The following is a 21,960-nucleotide window of genomic DNA, read 5'->3' as shown; positions in this document are numbered from 1 at the left end:
AATTCAATATAACGAATTCAATTGGAAGCAATTGGAAGCCAATCTAAAGGTTGATTATTTGACTAAAGTACAGAGCAACAAAGGATCATTTCCTACGTTCATCTTGGCCAAAAAGCGAAGATCTCATAATAGGAATTCAAAATATCGCAAATAAAGCTCTTATTGAACCGTGTCAGAAAGTTTTGCCACCTTTGCATATAAAACTTGCCCTAATGAAAAATTTTGTTAAGGCTCTGTAAAAAAACGAAACTCCTGCGTCCGAATATTTTATACATTTTTTTCCCGGCATTTCTTTTGCTAAAATTAAAGAAGGAATCTTTGTTGGACCACAAATCAAAAAACTGATGAGGGATGAAAAATTTAATAATGTGTTAAATAAAGAAGAGTTGAAAGCATGGACTTCGTTTAAGCAAATGGTTATCGGCTTCTTGGATAACGAAAGAGATTCACTTTATAGAGAAATTATTTCATCTTTAATTGAAAATAACAAAGTTCTTGGCGCAACTATTTCTCTAAAAATGCATTTCGTGCACTCTCATGTGGACTTTTTTCCTTCAAATCTCGGTGCAGAATGTGATGAACAAGGTGAAAGGTTTCATCAGGATATCTCTGCAATGGAAAAAAATATCAAGGGTATTGGGACGCAAGCATGTTAGGAGATTATTGTTGGACAATTATAAGAGAAACAAATTCTACACACTATAAGAAGTTTGCTCAAAGTACATATATACCTCACTATAATATATAAATTAACTTTCAATAACGCAGTTCCACGTTCGACGTCAAACTTTTATATAAAATGCAATATATTAATATTAAATAATATTAATTTTAATTTTTTAAATAAAATTTGTGCAATTTTGCATAATACAGTTTTGATTTGCACTCTAAATTTTACAAAATAAATTCGAAAAAATGATTTTTCTGACTTCTTAATAAAACCCACTATTTTGGGTAACTTTGGAAAATGGCGAATAACTTCTGAAATTTTTATTCGATTTTTATGTTAAGCCACTCAAAATATTTGTACTAAAACAGTCTTTAACATTAATTAAAAAAAAAATTTTTTTTTAATATATTTGTGGGAGTCCCATCACCTTGAAAATCGAAAAAATTGAAAAAAGCGTAAAAAAAACATTTTTCATCTGTACATTTCTAGCTATAGCAGCGAAACTAAGTAAGATACATTAACGTTATGTAACTCAAAATATTGGTACGAGTTTCACCTTTAATTTGATATATAATATACTACCGAGATAACTTCAGAAAAAAAGCTATGGGGGAATATGCAGGGTGATGTTTTGAGAAAAGTCAAAATAACGGTTTTTTTCAAATATCTCGAAAACGGTACATAGGAAAAAAAAATCGTTATGATTTTCGAGTTCTACGGAAAATTTCCCTATAGGAAATATAAGTCTCGTCTTTGGAAAACAAAACTTTTAATTATTTGTAAACTAGTGTTACTTATTAACAGTTCCTTTATTGCCAAAAAATAAAATGCAAGATTATATTGTTTGATTTATACATACATATCAAAAAATCAAAACAATGACTTGCAGTGTTAAGTTCCAGGATCGGTCAAATAAAAGTTCCGAAATAACCGTGGTGACTGTGTGAGTTACAGGATGATGAAAGCTTAGATAGGTGAAACTAGTAAGCGTCAATGTGAAGGAATCTGGCCAATTGAATATGAGTGTTATGATATGACAACAGATGGGTTCCGTCATTAAACGTAGTGCTCAGAGCTGCATTCAGACATTTAATGTAAATCTCATTCGAATATACTTCTTTTGAGAAAGCGTAAATCGCTTACAAGAGATAGAGAGCTAATATTTAGGTTTGTTACAACTACGAACTCGAGAACTTCAAGTTTGAGTCTTGAGAGAACGGAACAAAAGCATAGAACATGTCGTTGGCGTCCAAGCAAAGTACACATGAGTTGCTGTCAGCAAAATCAAGACGAAAGAGATGACCAGTGGCTCGGCACACAAGAAATTAATTCCCAATCTGATTTCAGAAACATTGTGATTTCTCTATATAATATTTGATTCAGATTTGTTTCCATGAATAGGATTGGATTTAGACAATCCCACAATTAAATGCGGTCGACAACGTACCGTAGTAGAACTGGTTTTCAGGAGTTCGTCCTCTATATAGTACATGACTATATCTTAAACTTAATTGGACTAGAATGCTAGCTATCTATTCTTTCAAGTTACCAAGGGAAGTTCCTCACTCTGAAACTATGAAAATGACAATTGTATAAGTTGGTGATACGAAGGTACTATATTAAGGTACTGTGATTAGACCGCGAAAATCACAGGAATCGTTATACTAAGAGATACGTTAATACGTTAAAACCAAATTGGCATTATTTAAAACTATGTTGTAGTTTTGATATATTAACCCCATCTTACAATACAATACTACTGGACTAAACACTACGCTGCACTTATCTCTAAAGCTGAATGGAAAAATATAATATATTAAATAAATTTTTAAGTAGATATCAGTTATTAGATATTAACAATAGTAACATAACAATGAGATAGATTGTTTCTGAAAGCTTTCTTGTTCAAATATTTCCCTCTCTAGCAGTGTTCAAAAGCTTCGAGAAGAAAATTCTAATTGTGTTGTGTTGAATGCATGTTGCAGTCACTTCGACAACGGTGAACATTGAGCATCGATGAGGTCAGACAAGTAAAACGTCGTCGGAACGTATTTTGTAGAATTTTTTATTTTTGTTTTAAGTTTAAGTTTCTAGTAAGCAAAAATTAGACAAAATTAAATTAATTAAAATTTTTGTTAAATCTGTTTGGATATCTTGCATAAGTTTCATTGAATTATGAAGAAAAAAAGAACTAAATGGGAGAATTATTGTGATTTTGTGGCGGGTTGCTTCGGTGGTAAGTGATGAAGTTCTAGTGAACTCTTCAACGTCTATAAATGTCTTTGTATGTATGGTTGTTTGTATATCAATCTTTGTGTTAAGAAAATGTGCTGCAACTATTTCCGTATTCCCTTCTCTCTGTGGGTGATGTAACCATAAATATTCCTACCACTCACATGTATGCCAATAGTTCAGTTCATTCAACCACATCGCTTCTCACACACTTAGTCACTCAACTGCACACAATTTTTCTCGGCCGCATTGAACGGTGCGCGATGTCCATGATCTTTCTTTCGATTCCCAATTTGTGTGTCTTCACTCGTAGTGTTTGGCATTTTGGCACCTGTTTCAGAATCAACAAACAAACAAGTGGCAGACGAAATAAGCATTTCAACATATGGCATAAAATACATTTTGTAAACATTTTTATTTTTGTTTTTTGGCATAATTTTAATATAGTCCAAATTTTTATATCTTTTGGCGAAAGGTGCATGCGGTGTCTTAGTAGGGCATCCATTGGACACGATCAAAACATGGCAGCAAGCTTCAAACACTTCTGTGCCAAGTGCAATGCGGCAAATTTATCTGCGGAATAATGGCGTAAGCTAGGAACTCCCATAAAGCGTAGCATACATATATCCATAAAAATATTTCTACTTTTTCATAGTTCAACGGTTTCTACAGGGGTATGTTCTTTCCGTTCGTAACCACAGGTGCCATTAACTCAATACTTTTTGGTATATATGGAAATCACTTGCGACAATTGCGTCACGTATGCCACAGCGACTACCAACGGGAGCAGTTAGAATATCAGAACATGTTTGTTGCGGGTTCCATAGCAGGGTTCGCACAATCTTTTATTGCTTGTCCAATTGAACTCATAAAAGTTCGCCTACAGACCCATTGCTGTAAGTTTTTATTTACTATGTACTACTCTTCTTCTAGGTAATTTGTCTACATTCTTCTTATAGTTTATAACGAATACGTTTATGGCATGCGACGTACTCCATGGGGTATGTTCAGAAAAATCGTACAGACTGATGGTATTTCCGGTATATATCGGGGATTAGTACCAATGATGTGCCGTGATGTGTTTCCATATGGCATATATATGCTAGTTTACCGCCAAACTGTGGACTATTTGAACACAACAGAATTCGTACGAAAACGTCAGGAGCGGCGTCTACTTAAAGAAAGTGGAAATGTAGATTTTCTTGTGACTACATTAGCTGGTGCCTGGGCAGGAATTCTGTCATGGGTATGTGTTATACCGTTCGACGTGGTGAAAACAATTATGCAGGCCGAAGAGAATCGTCAATATCGTAACATACGTCACTGTTTGGTCAAGAATTATAAGGTAAGAGCATCGGTCATAGGTTTCTGTCGGTGATTGTTTTTTGACTTTAAATTATTTTTTTTCATTGCTTAGTTATATGGATTACGTCGTCTGTTTCGCGGTTCATGGATGCTGGTTGTTCGCGCAATACCTTTTAATGCAGCAACTTTTCTCGGTTACGAGTACGCATTGGAATGGTGTCATAAATTGAATGACTCATACATTTAAGTTTCTCAATTAACAACATCAAAATACAAAAATATATTGATTTTTCAAAGTTCTTTTTATTTAAAATAATTATTTAATTTCCAAAAAATGACAAATTGAATGTATTTAAATTATTTAAAAGCTAAGTTGTGTGTCGTTGGTTTCCATGTCGCTAAGCCCACCATTTGACGTATGGCAATAATTATATGTATAATTTTATACAAATATATATTTTGAGTCAGATCAGAAGAATTTTTACAAGCAAGTCAATAGAGCAGGCCTGAAAAGAAGCATCAGTTAACGACTTTAAGTGTTAATTAGATCATGATGAAATTGTTTGCATCGATGGTTCAATAGTTCCAGTCGAGCTTTGGAGCTTTAGAATTAGTTACGTAAATTTAATTCTCTTCTTTGATATTGATATGAAGATTTTTAAATTTGTGTATAACGTTTTAATCGTTTAATATAGGCTGACCAAGAAAATGAATGTTTTTTTAGAAATTGGTAGGCATCTCCCAAAGTAGGCTATAACCGCATTACCGTAAAAAATAAAGAGTCCACTTTCTATGTCACTCTCAATATTTGTCCTGTCTCCGTCCGGTTTTAGATGAAAAGTGTGTATTCCGTTTAGATGTGCCTACTTCGTAATTCTCTTATTGTGATGAATTTATATGTTTATTAAATTCAAAATATGAGAAAAATGTTTAAAAAATTTGTTTCTATAAGTAAATAAAACTATCTGCGTTGATGATGATCTATTCTATTTTATATATAAAATCTTAGTATTTCTAAAAATCCTGTAAATCATATTTTTGTTGTGACGGTTCAAATAAAATTTGGGGTCAAATATTTCTTGATATATCTAATGTGGAAATAGTTTAAAATATTATGTTGGTAGCGTGCAAAAAGTATTTAAAATCTATTGTCTACGTGAGACATTGATAAGTTAGATGTTGTCGTGGTAACATTAAATCAAGTTAGTTCGTTATCTATTATAATGTCATGATTTAGGAAAACTATATTTCAGTTTCTTTTGATATTCTATCAAAAATATGATATTCTGTCTCTTTTTATTTAATTCAAAGCAATCCTAAACAAAATCAGCTAACTTGAACCTTGACTTATCCAGCGTCTTCACTGGATTGACCTTGGTAAGATTTTTGAATACAGTTTCTGTTTTTCACAAACAAAAAAATTTATTATGAAAAAATTATTTATGCCCCTTAATGCATAATTATTTGACGGAAATGTTTTATTATGATATATGACCTGTGATGATCTCACAGGTAAGCGCTAATTTATATCTGCATAACAAAATTTAGATTTTTTTGTGTAGTAACTTTTGTTAATACAATTTACTATTCATAGAAAATTTTCAAATCCTTATTTCTAGGAAATAAAATTACATACATAATATATATACAGTGTTGATATTATATATATATATCTAATGTAACCCCTCATCGCAGTTGTTTATTGACCTTGAAAATGTGGAAACAAATCTTTTTATATATCACAATAAAACGTTTCTACCCAATGATTAATTTTCAATGTAATTAATTAATTTTTTTTCCATAATTTAAAAGGATTTAATTTGGAACAGATTGTGAACATTGCTGGGTACTTGAATGTATTATTATCAGGAAGTTGTAATTCGCTACAAAATACAACAATAGATATTGTTGACAGTTTTGACAAACTGTCATGATATTAAAACAATTTTTTTTACTATGAATTACACCACTATTATTTGATTTTACACAAATTGTGCTCTAAATATAATACTCTGTATTTTATATTCAAACAAGATAATATTTTTAACATTCCTTTAGAAACTATTTAAATTCTATTAAAATTTTCATTATGCTACATCTACTTTACTTTAGTTTGTTCGCATATTCGAAAAAACATTTTGACATTTCGAACTGTAGAGTAGAATGAGTGATTTGTATTTGTGTACTCTTCAGTTATTATTGACTCACGGAAAACGATAGTTCATTTGCGGAGCGTTTGTACTTGAAGAAAATAGTTTGTTTTATTTTGCTTATTAGTAGCTTAAACAGCAATTAAGTGTTTATTGTTGTAAAAATATGCTAAAAAAACTTGGTATAGATGAAAGAATAATGTTTTGTGTTGCCAAATTAAATTTAATTTTGCAAAGTTTTGTGCATGATTTGTCGTAGCGTTTGGAAGTGCCCGAGAAGACATTGCGTGACATCACAATAAAATAGCATCATTGCTAATGTGTAAAATGTATACAAAATAATTTAAAAGTGAATACGAAAAAAAAATACAAATTTCAATTTTAATAATGTTTAAAATATCATGCAAAAATAATAATTGTTAAATATGAGCTCAACATGAAATATGAGTGTTAATTTTCTAAGCTTAAATAATGAAAAATTCGGCTGCTCCACTTCTAAAACGAGAGAACGCATCAAAAAGGAATAATGAAAAATAAGGCCAACGTCGTATCAGTAAACAACAACAATAACTAAATAACGCAAACAAAATGAATTGAAAAAATAGTATCAAAAACACAACGTAGTAACAATTTAGTTCTTTTGTTTTTCGATTTGATTAGTGCTTAGTTATATTAAAAAAAAATAAAAAAAAAATCATCACAAGTGAAATTTTTTTACGCAGAAAGTGGCGCCTTTTTAGTTGAGATTTTTTTTTATTTATGCGACAAGTGCGTGTATGTGCGTGCATACGTTATTAATTTCTACCCGACCGCCACCCTCAACAGCACCGGAATTCTAAATATAAAAATATTTAGATTTTTTTACCCTTTGCGGAACACGGCAAGCCAAACATCCCTTAATGTTCCATCAAATAGAAAAATAAAAAAAATTCCGTAAACAATGTCGTCGTTGAAGGTTGCCGTGCGGGTTCGCCCGTTTAATGCCCGGTTCGTACTTTGAATTTTTCACTTATTTATTTAAACATTTCCACTTATTTATTCTATTTATTTATGTATTCTATTTATTTATATATTTATATATATTCTATTTACATTTTTAATTATAGTATGTACAGCTGTTTTATTTAGTTAGTAAGTACATGTTTTGTCTTCAGTTCTTGAGTGAATTTCTATAGCGTCAAAATTTTTAGGTCTTGCCCTATTATTTGTTTCTAGTATTTATTTTTAATAAATAAATAAAGAAATTTAGAGCATGATTGTTTATTTCTAATAATTTAGTTCCAATTTTAACATATTTAGTATTTATTAAAGGTTTTATTGGTATTAATATTAGTTGTTTAGTAGGGTTGGCAGCAGTAGCTAGCGTTTCGGTGGCAACTCTATCCTAGCTAAAATGCTAATCCAATATAATATCATGTCTTATCATGTATCCATAATGGCTTAGTTGTTGTTGTTCATGTTAACCAGTTCCTCTAGTTGATATACAACTCGCTTATCTAAGATAGTTAGCAGATTCTACGTGGCAATTATATAGAGCAGGGCTGTCCAGACCAGATGCGATCGCGGACCAATACAAATCACTATAAAGATTGGAGGGCCGCAGAAACAAATACATACGTTCATAGTTGTTTTCGATAAAAATAAACATACGGTTATAATTTAAATTTAGTTATATTAATTTATCAATAATTTTATTTATTTGGTATACCATAAAAAAAATAATGTAGTTTTACCAGTACACCAAAAGAAATTTTCGTAGTAGATTAAAAACATGTCACGGACCGCTCAAACATTAGACGAATGTGGCCTGCGGGCCGTGCTTTGGACAGCTGTGATATAGAGCACACTTTATAATCTATAGAGTTTTTTAAAAAGTATTAATATTTTAATAATTTTAATATTAAATATTAATATTAATAAATAATAAAAATACTGATGATGAGTACTTAGCAACTAGAAAATATTAATAAAATTTCAAATTTTCATATTTAAGAAATTTTGATAAATTAAATATTATTAACAAAAAGATTTTGTTACATATAAATGAAAGAGTTTGATAAATGTTGCAAATATTAATCGCAATGTCTGACCAAATTCTATATAACATAATGCTGGTATGAGTTCGATGCTGCAATGTCTTGACTATATGATAGATGTATCGAAATTTTATTTTTAAGTGCACTCAGTTGTTGCTTAGACACAAAGCGCATATTAGGTCTGACAGTGCCATGAGAAATATTAGCCTCGTTTATATAATTTAGAATTGCTATTTTGTTTAAAGGACTGTAGTTAATAATTACTAAATATACAGTCAGTAAGTTTTTTAGTATTTAGAATTTTACATAAGTGCTTTTCGTATTCGATAATTTTATTCGATAACTTTTTATTCGTATTCGATAATGTGCAACACATATCTTGACAATTTATCAAAAAATAAGCTTTTCATTTATGGTACCGAATATTAAAACTTTGATAAATTGTCAACCTTGATAAATAAGCAAGATGGCGAATTTATCAAGTACACAGAATAGGGGGGCTGTTGTAAAGAAAAGAAATGGTCGTGTAAACAAGTGTTAACTTAAACTAGTGTTTACTTAAACTAGAGTTCTCTTAAACCAGTCTTCACTTAAACTAATGTTTAATTTAATCATTGTTCATATAAACAAGTGTTCATTTAAATTAGTGTTCACTTATATAAGCGTTCACTTACACTACTGTTTACTTATATTAGTGTAAACTAGTGTTCACTTAAACTAGTCTTCACTTAAACTAGTCTTCACTCTAACTAGTCTTTACTTAAACTAGTCTTCACATAAACTAGCCTTCAATTAAACTAGTGTTCACTTATTCTAATGTTCACTTAAAACAGTGTACACATTTTCTAGGTAGTACTCATTTTATACTTAATTATGTTATAATAATTGATTTCTTTAGTTGTGAAAAGTACTTCGATCTGTACTCTGTTCGACTTTTTTTAATAACACGGGTTTGTTGTCAGTTCGTTACCACTAGAGTGCGCTATGGTTGTTGTGATGATGTTTTCGTCACACTACTTCATTTCCTATCTTCTTCCATTAAAAAATTTTTCGTGCTGAAAGTTATTAATTATTTATTTCTATTGTCTTCCACGCTTAATTATACTAGAAGAGTCCAGTAATTTGCCGCTGAATGAAGATTTTTCGTTATTTTCATCAGCCAAACGCAGTCAGTCAATGACAGCAGTCGTTCGTAAGGGTGAAGCAAACAGACCAAATCAAATTTGCCAATTTCCAAATTAAAAACACATCATTTCATTGCAATAAATAAGCGAAATTTTTTCCATCTACAGTCAGTCTAACAACATTGCGAATCTAACGAACCAAAATGAATGACATCATAACCGACTTCACAAGAGCAACCAACACTAAAATTATTACTTTTTTTCCTGCATTTTTTTTATTTTATTTTTTTTTATAATTTTTTTATAATTTTTTGCTGCTTTCTGTAAACTCGGGAGCTCATCTCCAAACGATTTTCGAGAGCTCAATTGTTCGAGAGTTGCCATTGCCATTAAAAAAAATTAAGTATTTTTTTGTTTGGCTTTCAATTTGTTTAAGTTTTGAGTATGAATTTTGTATAGTTTTTTTTCTTTTATTTTATTATTTTATTTTTTTTATTAACTTACTTTTTTGCATTTAGTAAATAATTGCTATTTTGAATGCGGCCATTAGGAAATATCTTTACGTTAAATGTTGTGTTAGCGCTCTCGTAGACTTTTTGAACATTTATTTGTTTGTTCGCAGAAATCGTTTTGAGAAAACCACTAAAATTCCTTTTCCAAGTTATTTTTTCTTTAAGAAAAAGATTAAGAAATCAACAAAGCGTAACAAGTTGAACAAGTGAACGGCTTTTTACTCAAGAAATTATTCATAACATTATAAAAAAAAGCTGGTTTTGCGTAATTACTTTTAGTTAAATTAGATTTTAATTTAAATGAAAAAAATTTGAAACTAAAAACTACTCATTTCGGTGTGACGTTACCTCCGCGCTTCACAATCTACACGTTTTTATCTAAATATACCTATGACACATAGAGCAGTTTTTAAAAATGTTCGTAGGTACAGGGTAAAGTTTTCATGTACGTTCCAAACTTGTTTTAAGTAAATTTATGAGTTCTTTTTAAAATTAAAAATAAATTGGTGTAAATCTTTTATTCTTATATCTTGAAAATTTACTTCATACAAAACCGCCAGATAGAGCAACATTGTTCATTGTACTCCTAGGGTACCGTTTTAGGTGTTATATTAGAAATGGAGTTTTTCGCCTCTTTGATAATGTAAAAGGAAACTTTTCTATTTCTACGTTTCTCTTTTCTTATATTTGCAATTGACAGTTCTATACTTTTTTCTTTTTTGAGTTAGAGACATTATAACTAATCTCTTTCACAAAAAACTAATGTCTTTGCATTGTTTAATTCTATAAGTCCTGGTACCATATAATTTTATAATCGCCAAGCTAGATGTTAGGTGCTTTTCATTTAGATTCTTACATAGACGTCTTTATTTAAGAGGCTTTAGCAAGATTTTATAAATATCTTGTAAGAAATAGCTTATAACTAACTCATTTGAGTACAAATAATAACCAGTTGTGGTACGGCCAGTGAATATTATCTATATGCTAAACCTGATATACCGACTTAAAGGTAGAATTTTAAAATATCTAGCTCGTGAACAGTATTCTTTTAAAAATCTATTTGACTAGAAGGGATCCAACCTGACAAGTCTATAAACTTAGCTACGTTCTTTATATTGAAACTTTGTCAGATCAGTAAGAAAAGTGTCGTCAAATGTTTTGAATATTCTCTTCGCCAATGACGGGCATTGAAACAAGAGGTAGAGTACAATTACCTCTTCAGTTTTCTCTTCAGCTTCGGAGCCAATAATCGTTAAAAGATAACTCATGTCTTATTTTATGTTTTTCTAATACACAGTGGTCTGTCAGTACCCATACCGTACTACTGAAATGGTTTTTTTTAGTTGGAGCAGCTGACAGACGCGAATTTTGTGTTTTTCATGTTCAATTGTTAGGTTGGCCGTTGTAAGAGAGCTACTACTATTTAAGAATTAAATATCAGAGAGTGCTATAGCGTGAGAAGCTGATGATTAAAGTTTTAAGAATTGTTTGGATTGCTCCCAGAATAAACATCACTGTTTGAGAAAATAAATATAAAAAGTAGACTTAAGAAAAATAGCCAATCTATATCTCACTTATTTTGGTTAAGTAACGATACAATCAAAAAACTTGCACCAACTAATTGAAAAGTTCAAATTAAAAGAAAGTAGATAATGAAGGAGATCATCTATTCTATAGGTAAGTCCATCGGAACTTATCTACGTTTAGATGATAAATTGAACGGCAGTAGAACATGAGGAAGATCGTGTACTCGATAGGTCGATCTATTGCAACTTTTCTCGATGAAAAATATTGCAATAACTGATTTTAGTGGATTTTTTTAACGGAACTAGAATAGGAGGAAGATCGTCTACTCGTTAGGTGGATCTATTGCAACTTTCTGCGATTAAGAACCCCTTGCAACAACTAGTTTTAGAGCATAAATTGAATGGAACTAGAATAGGACGAATATCGCGTTATACAACTACTGGGATTTATAACGCGATTTATAACACGCTACTACGACCTGTCAATTATATTCTATATACAAAAAAGAAGTTTCTATATAGAATAACATAGAAAAATAGCATCTTTCTTTATTATAGTAAATGAAAATGCCCAGTTTGAACAGCTATTTTGCAAATTGAGATATTCCATTTCATTCTTATAAACAAATGTCAGTGTGAAACCATTAAAGAATAGTATTTAATAGTTGTCCACTTCTGTTTTTGGTTTCCCTTCCATTGAGAATGTTAAATTTGCATATCAAGGAGCTCATTCCACTTGATCGTCACAGGTGAATAGTTTCGAATGGAAAATCTGGCATACGTTAAACTGCAAATTACTTATTTCATTATGGCTTTTCAAGGATGTAAAACCTTTCTTTTGCTATTAAAATTCATTAAGATTTCATTTTATATTCTTATAATTTTTCACAGTTGTCATTTTGGTTGGGGACTTTTCTCTCGGAATATAAAGATGTAAAAGATGTGTAAAGATGTATTGAACTGAACCATGACGAAGGTATCGTAGTTCGTAACACTTTTGGTGGAAATTAATTTTACCGTTGATTTGCAACAGAAATGTAAAATGTATTTCCGTACAGTTCATTTTTATTTTTAAAGCTTTTTGCTATATAGCAAATGCATTTGTAGACTAAAATAAAGCACAAGTACTACATACATCACATGATCAGTACAGTTAGCACCTGCCGATATATTTGAGTGATTTGTTTACGTAATATCTTTCTGCACTGCAAAGTTCATTACAGAAAGCGAATTTCGATAATTGCCTGGTTTGTTTAATTTCCAATTTAAATATATCTCGAGCGCACACAATCAACTCAACTGCAGAGTTACAGATACAGATACTTTGATGATGCTTCGATTGCTTTGCATTTTATGTGCGCAATAAAACGTTGAACATTTGAAAACAATCTTTTTTGTTTTAAACAAAAATCATTGTACGATTCGTGACTCATATTCTGGACTGATTACCTTTGATTTAAATTTTTTTTTTTTCACACATTCAATAAACACCAACAAAAACAATAATAACAAAAATAAAAAAAATGAGGTGTTACAAAAGTTAGTAATTTATGAAAACGCGTCATCAAGCAATTTAAAAAAAAAAAACGCAAGTTAGAAAAAATGTTAGATAGCTTGAAATATATTCTCTTCGCTATTTCTCTACTTATTATGTGTTGTAGGAGAAGTTGAAGTTGAAGTTATGCAGTAGCTCGATAATAATAATAAAAAAACAGAAATAAAATAGCAAATATTATAACACAAATTTGCGAAAAAAAAAATTTATAATAAATAATTTCCGTCATGTAACATCAACGCCAAAAAACCTCAACAAAAAATGTTTTATATAAAAAGATACAAAAACGATACTCCAGCCAAAGTCAGTCGTACAAAAAATTTAATTGTTTTACTCGGTGGCAGTGGCGTTTTTGGTGTTGTTGGTGACTCAACTGACATGCAACATTCGCCACAAAAAAGAATTTTTATTTAATATATTTTAAATTTAATATATATTTTTTTGCTTTTTGTAATTATTTAAAATTCTTTGTACTTCACTCATAAGTCGAACACAAAGAAAATTTAATTAAAAACATTTAAATGTTGTTGATTTCATATAAATTTGTTTAGATTTTGTTAAAAAAAATTCCTTTCAATATTGCCAAAATCTTATTATAATTAAACACATATTTCTCTGGAAAAAAATGTTATCATATATAAAAATAGTATTTTAAATATACAGAAGCTTCTTACATATAGTATATTAGTAAAAATAAAACAATCCATAAAAACAGAAACATCAAATTATTAAAATTTTTATAGTTAATCACGAAACCCCTCTGGATAACATGACTGCAAAAAAGGTTTTGAAGATAGAAGCTTTGTCATACTAATACACCTTATCCAACGATTCTGAATATCATATTACATCAAATCAATGTAAAAATTGTTTAAAATCATTTACTTAATTAAGTAATCACGCGAAATCTAGTAGCACTTATAATCGTTTGATTAATTATCTATAATCATAGTGTTGCGATGGCTATGGTGGTAACTACCACTATTCTTTAAAAATTCACGACGAATGAGATCGAGTACGACATTTAGTGAGATAAGTGACCAAATTGAATGGTTTCGAATATGATTTGTTGCTGGTTTCGCATTGTATAATCGGCCCTACGGACCTGTGTGGAAGTTCTGTAGGTATACATTGTGAATACTGAACGTAACATATAGTATACTAAACATATTAGCGTTGGCTTACGAATGCAGCGGTATTCAGTGTGGCTTTTATTATTTGATCTGCTACCTTGACATGCGTAGTTAGATGTATAGTTTTTCTTGTTGATTTCCCAGAGACTGTGTGGTGGAGCACCAGACCCCTCTGGGTAGCGGCGATGCGGGGTTTTGTTTCATCATAGTATTTAATAACCATTAATGGTGTGTACATTTAGCCTGTCACATTCATAACAGAAAAATATTTTTGGATTATGATATATGAATGCGTAATGACCCTGTTCTCTACATCTTCGACAGGCTTTTTCTGGGTAGGTTATAGCTTTACCCCTCTCGGACCCGCATAACTGTTAATACTATTAACCCTGCAAAGCTTTTGCAGTTTTTCAAGTTTCAAAATCCTCTGAAAATGTTATCAACTCTTTAAGGATTTTAAAGTGCCTTTTCGAACATATCTTTGGTTGGTAATTTGACAATTTCTATAAATTAATCCCAGTTGTTAGTTCTGATCTAAACAGACGTGTCGTCTTAGATTTTGTATATTAAGGATGTAGCCTTTGTAGAGTTCACGTTGTTTTTATCTGCGTGTCTGAAGAAAGACTTTATTGAAGTCTTCCCATTTTAATTCTTGTTTCTGTATCTACATATAAATATCGGAGTGACCTACTGGTACTCTACATATCATAAAGAGCAGTTTTCCAAGGAAAGTAGACGGTATGGACGCTAAGTACATACTTGAAAGCATCCAAATTGAAACTGAATTGGCTCGAGTAAACAAAAGCTCGAATGCAGCAAAATTGTGTCGAGCAGAATTGAAAATACACAATTTTTTTAGTTCTAAATGAATTGATGGATAAAAATTACCAACTTTAAACCCTTCGAATAAAAGTTTGTTATGTTTACATTTATAAATTCCCATTTTACTGTTTTAGTTTTAATAACAGCCATTGTGCTTGCATTTTTTTTATTATATTTTAATTGTATTTGCTTTACTTTTATCGAGTAAACCTTTTATTAGCTGAATTGCAATTATCAATCGATTGAATATTTTTTTATTGACCTTATAAAAAATTGTTTGAGCAACCATCGATTATGTATAGTAAAGTAGTAGCGACCGTGAATTATAGTGGCTCGTAAACAATCATATCTATAAGTGCTGTTCGCTATAATTTTCCCACCACGGGCACTATTCCACGTACCATTGAACTTAATCTACTTTCAATTTGCTGATTTAGCGAAGATACGGGTTTGTAGCAGAGAGAAAAGAACTCGGGGTTAGTGAACCTAAACTACAGAAATTGTTTTCGTTGTGTATATTTCTGCGTAATCATGTTACGCTTCTTTCATTAAATTTAAAAATTGAAGATATAAAAAAAATACTAATGAAATAAAAGCTAAAAGATAGTTTTTATATACATGGTTTTATTTAATATTTTATTTTTTAATTACAACATAATGATTAATGTTGGGTTTATTGCCAAAAAAAAACTTGTTTCAAATAATTTGATATGTAAGGAAAATATTTTCTAAAAATTAAATTATATTGTTTTTATATATCTTTAATTATATGCGGTTTACTGTGAAATTAATATAATTTCCATTTTTATTAATTTAAGTTTTAAAATAAACATACATTTTCGACAATAATACAGTCCATTAAAGTTTTTATTTACCATCTTGGATTTCACTATTCGTTTAACCTATGAAACTCTATTTAATGCGTTTAAATACTCGATTTCAGAGGTCAATGGAGGTCACATTCAATAAAATAAATGCTTAGGATATTGAGCAGGAAATGACGTAATTAGCTAGCTCAGTTAAAAAGTGCCTTCAATTATTTACTTCTATTGACAGCAATGACAACAATGTGTAGAAATCGCTCTGTTTTCATAAATAAAATTTATTTATCGTCTTTAATAAATTTCTAAGTAAACTAAAAATTTCTTGTATTTGACGAATGTAACATAATGTGCTTTGATTTAATTTATGGAATATCCAAAATAAATAAAAATAAAATGGTAAATTCGTTTTGATGTCAAACGAATTATTTTTTCTCTAGTGTAGGTGGATATATGGCCTAAATATCTTTGATGACATTGTTTTCAAGACTGTCCAAGGAGAGCGCCAATTACACAAACAACGACGTAAACTGAATCAACTCGTCAGCAATAATCAGTTATTAAACAAATTTTGATGGGATGCTCAATGTCTTGAAAAAATTTTGCACCAGAACCCATTCAATGGTCCACGCGGTACTGATGTGTAATAAAGAGAAATTGGAAACAAAATAACAAATAGTAAATATCCTACAAGCGTTACGTTACTAATACACAGACGATGTACCAAATATGGACTCATCTAGTCTTTAAAACATTTACGCATTCACTCATTTGCAACAGCCTTTAAAGACCATCATACATTTGGATTAAAGGTCTGCGGGTATGCTTCATGTCTCTAAGATTTCTTCTATGACAGATCTCTCTATTCTCTACTGGGTATTTAAGTCTGATTCGTCAGTGGTACATAATGAGATTTAATAGGTTAGTGTGCAAATATTTGTAATTCATATTTCTGTTCTAATAGAACTAATATGTGTATTTTGATAGATATCTATCTTGTTAATAAGTTATAATGCTTTGTCCTTAATGTAAGTGCTTAACGGTGTCAATTGACAGCTGTCTATCTATATTCAAACAACAAAGTATTTATTAATTGGAATTTATTGATTAAATAATGGGTTATACCCATTAATCTGCTTGAGCAGTAAAATTTGCATAAATATAATTTTCCTGAAAATTGAAAAGAATATATGTGAAAATGAAACATATACATATATATTTTGTGTAAAAAGTATACGAAATTTTGAATTTGTAATGTGTACGATAAAGAATTCTTTGGAAAAAAACTCAACGAATATGATTCGACTAAGCGCCGTACTCATCTCATATAATCCGGTGTGACAGTTTTATGTTATTAGACCTAAAGTGTCTTTTTCAGAAAGACGCTTTAAGTTGTTTGTAGCCAAAGCAGAAAATTTCGTGAAGTTATAGAGCATACATTAATCAGTCTACGAAAAATATATAAAAAAGTCATATTGCACTCTATTGAGCCTGGTTTAAAGACAATCAAATAAATTTTGATTGATGCGTTTTATTATGATGGTGCATTTCATTAAATAATTGTGGTTGGTATGTATACTGAAAGTATATTTGCAATATTGTTGTATCATGGAGCTTCTAGGAATTTCTTGAGGATTATATTCTAGTAAATTTGTACTTCTTTAAATATAAATTTTTAGTGATTTCCTTTAATATTAATTTTAATTGCTAGAAATATTATTTACTAAAAATTGAAAAGCAAAAATCCAGCAATAAGAAGTTTCTTTCCCTTTATTATAAAAATAATAAAAGTATATTAAAAGTACATTAATTCACATATTTTGGGTATTTTTGGGTGTATGTCTGACCTAAACTTAACAAAACTAAACTAAACCGGTGATAAAAATTTTAGTGAAGTAACATTCACTAATATTAATGAAGTTTCCATTAATTTATTTAATATCTTAATAATGTTGTTGAACTGGTTCTGTGTCAAGAAATGATAACATGAACATGTCATTTTATCTCTAAGATAAAATTTGCAAGTAATTAATGTTAATATCAGTTTCGAAACTGAATCTCAGCTAGCTCATCTGAAATGCCTCACTCGTATGGATGAAGCAATGAGTATATATGTTTGCCCAAAAGTCCATGTATTGGTTTAAGTTGAGCATCGGAGAATCACAGCGTTTAACGAGTATTTTTACAACACAATTTGCATTTCAAGTTGAAAATAACTGTTATATGTTAATTGCAGTGCAAATGTATACACAAAAAAAGATACAAGTACGATTTAGTATAGAATCAAGCACAAGTATCTACAAACACAAATGGTAAGAGCAACGGCTGAGAACAAAGCGGTTGTAGATGCAGTAACATGTCAGTTGCCCGCAGTTAATGTTGTCATCTTTTATGATTTCGGTTTTTTATATTTTTTATATTTTTTTCGTTGTTATTTGTTTTTATACTAGAAAGTTTTACTTTATTACTGAGCAATTCTTACAATTCATATCTACTGATGATTTTAGTGCTTTTAGTTTGCATCAGTTTGCTCCGAAGAATGCCTTTTTATATATATGAGTACACATCGGCGCATCTTCTTTATATGCTCAGCTGTGTATAAAATTCATCGACTTCTTTCGCCTTTAACTGCTATGCTGGTACTGGTAGTGGTACATTGTATGGAGCATAATTTAAGCTTTTTACTATAAAATAATGTACAATTTATAGGCGTGTGGGTGCTTATGATATCATATCTGCCCATGCTTTTGTGTGTTTTTTATATTGCATTAGTGTTTGTATGTATCTGTGTGTTGTTTTGTATCTGCTGGTGGCGCACTTTAATATACAATGAACTCGTGTCAACCGGTTTGTTGTTCTCTTCTGTAGTGCAGTTGGTTGCAAACAAATTTAAACATCTATTCATGTGTACCCTACATGCGGTAGATTAAATAATATTGTATCACTGTTATTGATATTTAAAAAGAAATATTTGAAATAATTGAAACGAAATATTATTTTAACCACATATTTAATATGATCGTAAATGTTTGTGGTAATAAAATTTCGAATAGTCTCAACAGACCTATAAATGTTTTAGTGCTAGTATTGTTATTATAGAAAAGATAGCAAAATAGTTCGATATGAAATATTTATATGTACTTTCAGTACACGTAAAAATATTAAAAAAAAAATTCTATAAAGATATATTCTATTTAGAATACTTTAATATTAATCAAAAAAGGTAATTTTTTTAACGTCGACACCTCTCTCAAGGATATTTTGATTAGCTCCACATGAGTAGTAGTAAATTAAACTTAGTATTAAATTAAATTTAAACTAAACTTAATTAAATATAATTATTTCGATAAGTCATTGAGGTAGTTTACTTTTTTTGTTTCATTTGGTTGCAAAAACAGTTTTCTTTTCAAGACTGATACATCATATAGTCACCTATGTTATTTTCTATATAATATCCAACTAAAATGATTATTTTATTAAAAAAATATCATGATCTTTAATGTATTTCTCTGTTAACATTAACGTGGAATATAAAATATACTTATTATTTATACAATTTTATCCATTTTCACATAATTTTGAAAACATAAATTTTTATCAAATGAAGATAGAAATCTTTAAATAAGGAAATTAAATTCAAAACATTTATGTTAATTAAAAAAAATACGTAAGCTTCAAACAGGAGACACTAAATACAAAATATATTTAAACGTTATTGGGGTTTTTTTTTAACGTAAAGCTGCGAGGTATATCACTTGATGGCTTGAAACTCTCATAGATCGCTAATCTTAAAGATTACAACTGTAGAATTATTTACAATACCAAAATCTACAGACTTGATCACTGGAAGCTAACTGAAGAATCTCTAACAACTAAAATTACGAAATAGGATACCCTAAAAAAACTATATATATTTTCAGGGTAAAGAGAAGACCGCAGACTTAAGAATCACGAGAATTTGAAATCAAGTACGATATCAAGACGTAAGAATGTGGATATTACAGTAATACTGTAAAGTTTTTACTTTTAAACAATTTTACAACAATTAAAATTAACAATTAAATTTAGTTAATTTAAATTAAAAATTATAGGTTATTTTTATATATAAATTCATCACGTCTGTTGTAAATAGTTACACTACTTTATTAAAAATATTTTTACACTGAATAACTCATACGAGACTTCCGAATTTTATCACATACAAGTGTAAAAAAATTTATATATTTAATTTACTTTACATCTTAGTAGAAACTTAGCGTTATAACAGAAATTTTGAAACTTATTTTATCTACATCATATTTTTAATTTCATGCCGTGACATATCTAAACTTTCTATTTCTATTTGATTTCTTGTTTCTATTTCTATTTTTTCCCCTCTATTTCTATTTATGTTTCTATTTCTATTTAGTTTCTTTCTATTTCTAACACTCTGCCTAAGCGGATTCCAGCCGATAGCTTTTCTGGCAATATCGGTTTCAGGTTTACGTACCGTATAAATCATTCAGTTCTATCTATTTCGGATATTATTTATAAATAAAAGAATAAATCTGTCTTCTATCTTAGTTTTATTACAACTGCATTATAATTGAACCTTTACTTTTGAGACTGAGATGCTTCGATTTCCTTTCGACACTATCCATGTCAATTGGCTAGTTCTTATTTTAAGGTAATAAAAAATATGAAGAGTTATGTTGCACTAAATTAGACACCCACAAGCAAAAAGCACTCATTGATCCCACGCTTTGTCTATTTAAACCATTTTAATTATTCAATCATAGTAAATTTGATGTACTAGAAAAATGCTTTGGACTGATTTAGCTCTTTCACAATAAAAACCGAGAACTGTCGAATTAGTTCAGTCAAGAGTGTCGGTTAAGCTTTGCTTTCGTGGGGTCTTAACGATTTGAGGTCTTCAAGTGATTTATGTATTCTCTTCCAATGTGGGTGTACTTTTCTTCTATCGCTTTCACCTCCTACAATATGTTAGTTTAAATCTATTAAAAATTTAAAAATAACTTTTTCAGTTTACAATTTTCTTTGAAATGATCGTTGTGTGGGTTTCGGTTAATATCGAGTTTAGAATCTTCACATGTAATTTGTGTCCATTGCCTTTTGTCGTCTTCCCGTCTTCCCGTTTTCCCTCTTGAAGTAATATGAGTGCTGCTTTTTTCACTTCACACGATAACACTAAACTGGATTTTTAGGTTTTAAGTTTTAGGTTTTCTTTCTATTCAAATGAAGTTGTGTTAAGGCTGCTCTTTGAACATTTAAAGTCTTAAAGTCTTTAAGTGTTCATGTTCCAGTTGTGTAACTTTACTGCCTTCATATTTTTATAAATAAATTTTGTTAAGTATACTAAAACTTACTTCGTTCATTGTTTATTTCGGCTGTGAACTTTTGTCATTCATGCTTAATAAACTTTAGCTCAATTTAGTGTTCATTTTCGTAAAAGTGAAAATAATGTCTTTAATATTTTACTACATATTTATATTAATATAATTTTTTTATGTCTCAAGACCCAATACTGTTGTCAATACATTAACTAAATTTTATTTTTAACTTTTGATTTATTACAACTCATTAACAGCTTTTTTTCTTGATAACTTTTTTTCGAATATGAAAATGAATTTTGTCGTTGTTAATGTTAAACTTTTTGTTCCAACTGTTCGAAGGCTTATAGATTAACCTTTACTCAGTTGAAAGACCAGCTGGTTTTTTCCTTTGAATAAAATATAATTTATTACAAAATTAAACACACAATAGTTTTTTGTTTAGTTTCTTGTTAGATAAGATCTTTGAGTTAATGTTTTATATTCGTGAGCATAATTTTGGAAAGCTATATGAGTCATAACCTTCACTAATTTTTTATAAATAACCATTGAATTTATAGAAAAAAATATGTAAAAAATTTATTCAAATATAATTTAAATTTAACGTCATTTTAAAAATGGAAGTGACTATTGTATTTAATAGAAGCTTGTATATTTCATAAAGAGGCATTGGGTCAGTTGGTTAAGGAACACTAACTCTGAGCTTCAAATTTGGCAGGGTACAAGTTAAATCCCTGGTACTTG

General features: G+C 29.7%; 2 protein-coding genes across 3 annotated transcripts in view; both read left to right on the top strand.

The window, feature by feature from the left end:
• The first annotated feature begins 2,645 nt into the window (after positions 1-2,645).
• LOC119686413 (solute carrier family 25 member 45-like) lies at positions 2,646-4,513 on the top strand. The gene is made up of 5 exons (XM_038100993.1): positions 2,646-2,906; positions 3,378-3,490; positions 3,558-3,798; positions 3,862-4,247; positions 4,320-4,513. The coding sequence occupies exons 1-5, from the start codon at positions 2,846-2,848 to the stop codon at positions 4,452-4,454; spliced, it is 936 nt and encodes a 311-aa protein (XP_037956921.1). The 5' UTR covers positions 2,646-2,845; the 3' UTR covers positions 4,455-4,513.
• Positions 4,514-6,396: 1,883 nt separating this feature from the next.
• Positions 6,397-21,960, top strand: part of LOC119686408 (kinesin-like protein Klp98A) — a 38,037-nt gene continuing 22,473 nt past the window's right edge. Inside the window, exon 1 of one of the 2 annotated variants that reach the window (XM_038100987.1) lies at positions 6,397-7,344. In XM_038100987.1, the coding sequence (XP_037956915.1) occupies positions 7,298-7,344 (47 nt within the window). In that variant the 5' untranslated portion in view covers positions 6,397-7,297. The remainder of the gene's footprint in view (positions 7,345-21,960) is intronic. The other variant, XM_038100986.1, reaches the window with a different exon arrangement.

This window comes from Teleopsis dalmanni, chromosome 2 (assembly GCF_002237135.1).
Source record: "Teleopsis dalmanni isolate 2A chromosome 2, ASM223713v2, whole genome shotgun sequence".
NCBI classification, from domain to species: domain Eukaryota; kingdom Metazoa; phylum Arthropoda; class Insecta; order Diptera; family Diopsidae; genus Teleopsis; species Teleopsis dalmanni.
Note: the sequence above shows the minus strand (reverse complement) of the source record. Positions and strands in the feature narration are given on the sequence as shown.

Excerpts from the sequence above, each read along its gene's own strand:
- LOC119686413 (XM_038100993.1), top strand. The coding sequence starts at position 2,846 with ATGAAGAAAAAAAGAACTAAATGGGAGAATTATTGTGATTTTGTGGCG. Across the intron at positions 2,907-3,377 it reads TGTGGCGGGTTGCTTCGGTG|GTGCATGCGGTGTCTTAGTA; the intron begins GTAAGTGATGAA and ends TTTTGGCGAAAG. Across the intron at positions 3,799-3,861 it reads TCGCCTACAGACCCATTGCT|TTTATAACGAATACGTTTAT; the intron begins GTAAGTTTTTAT and ends TTCTTCTTATAG.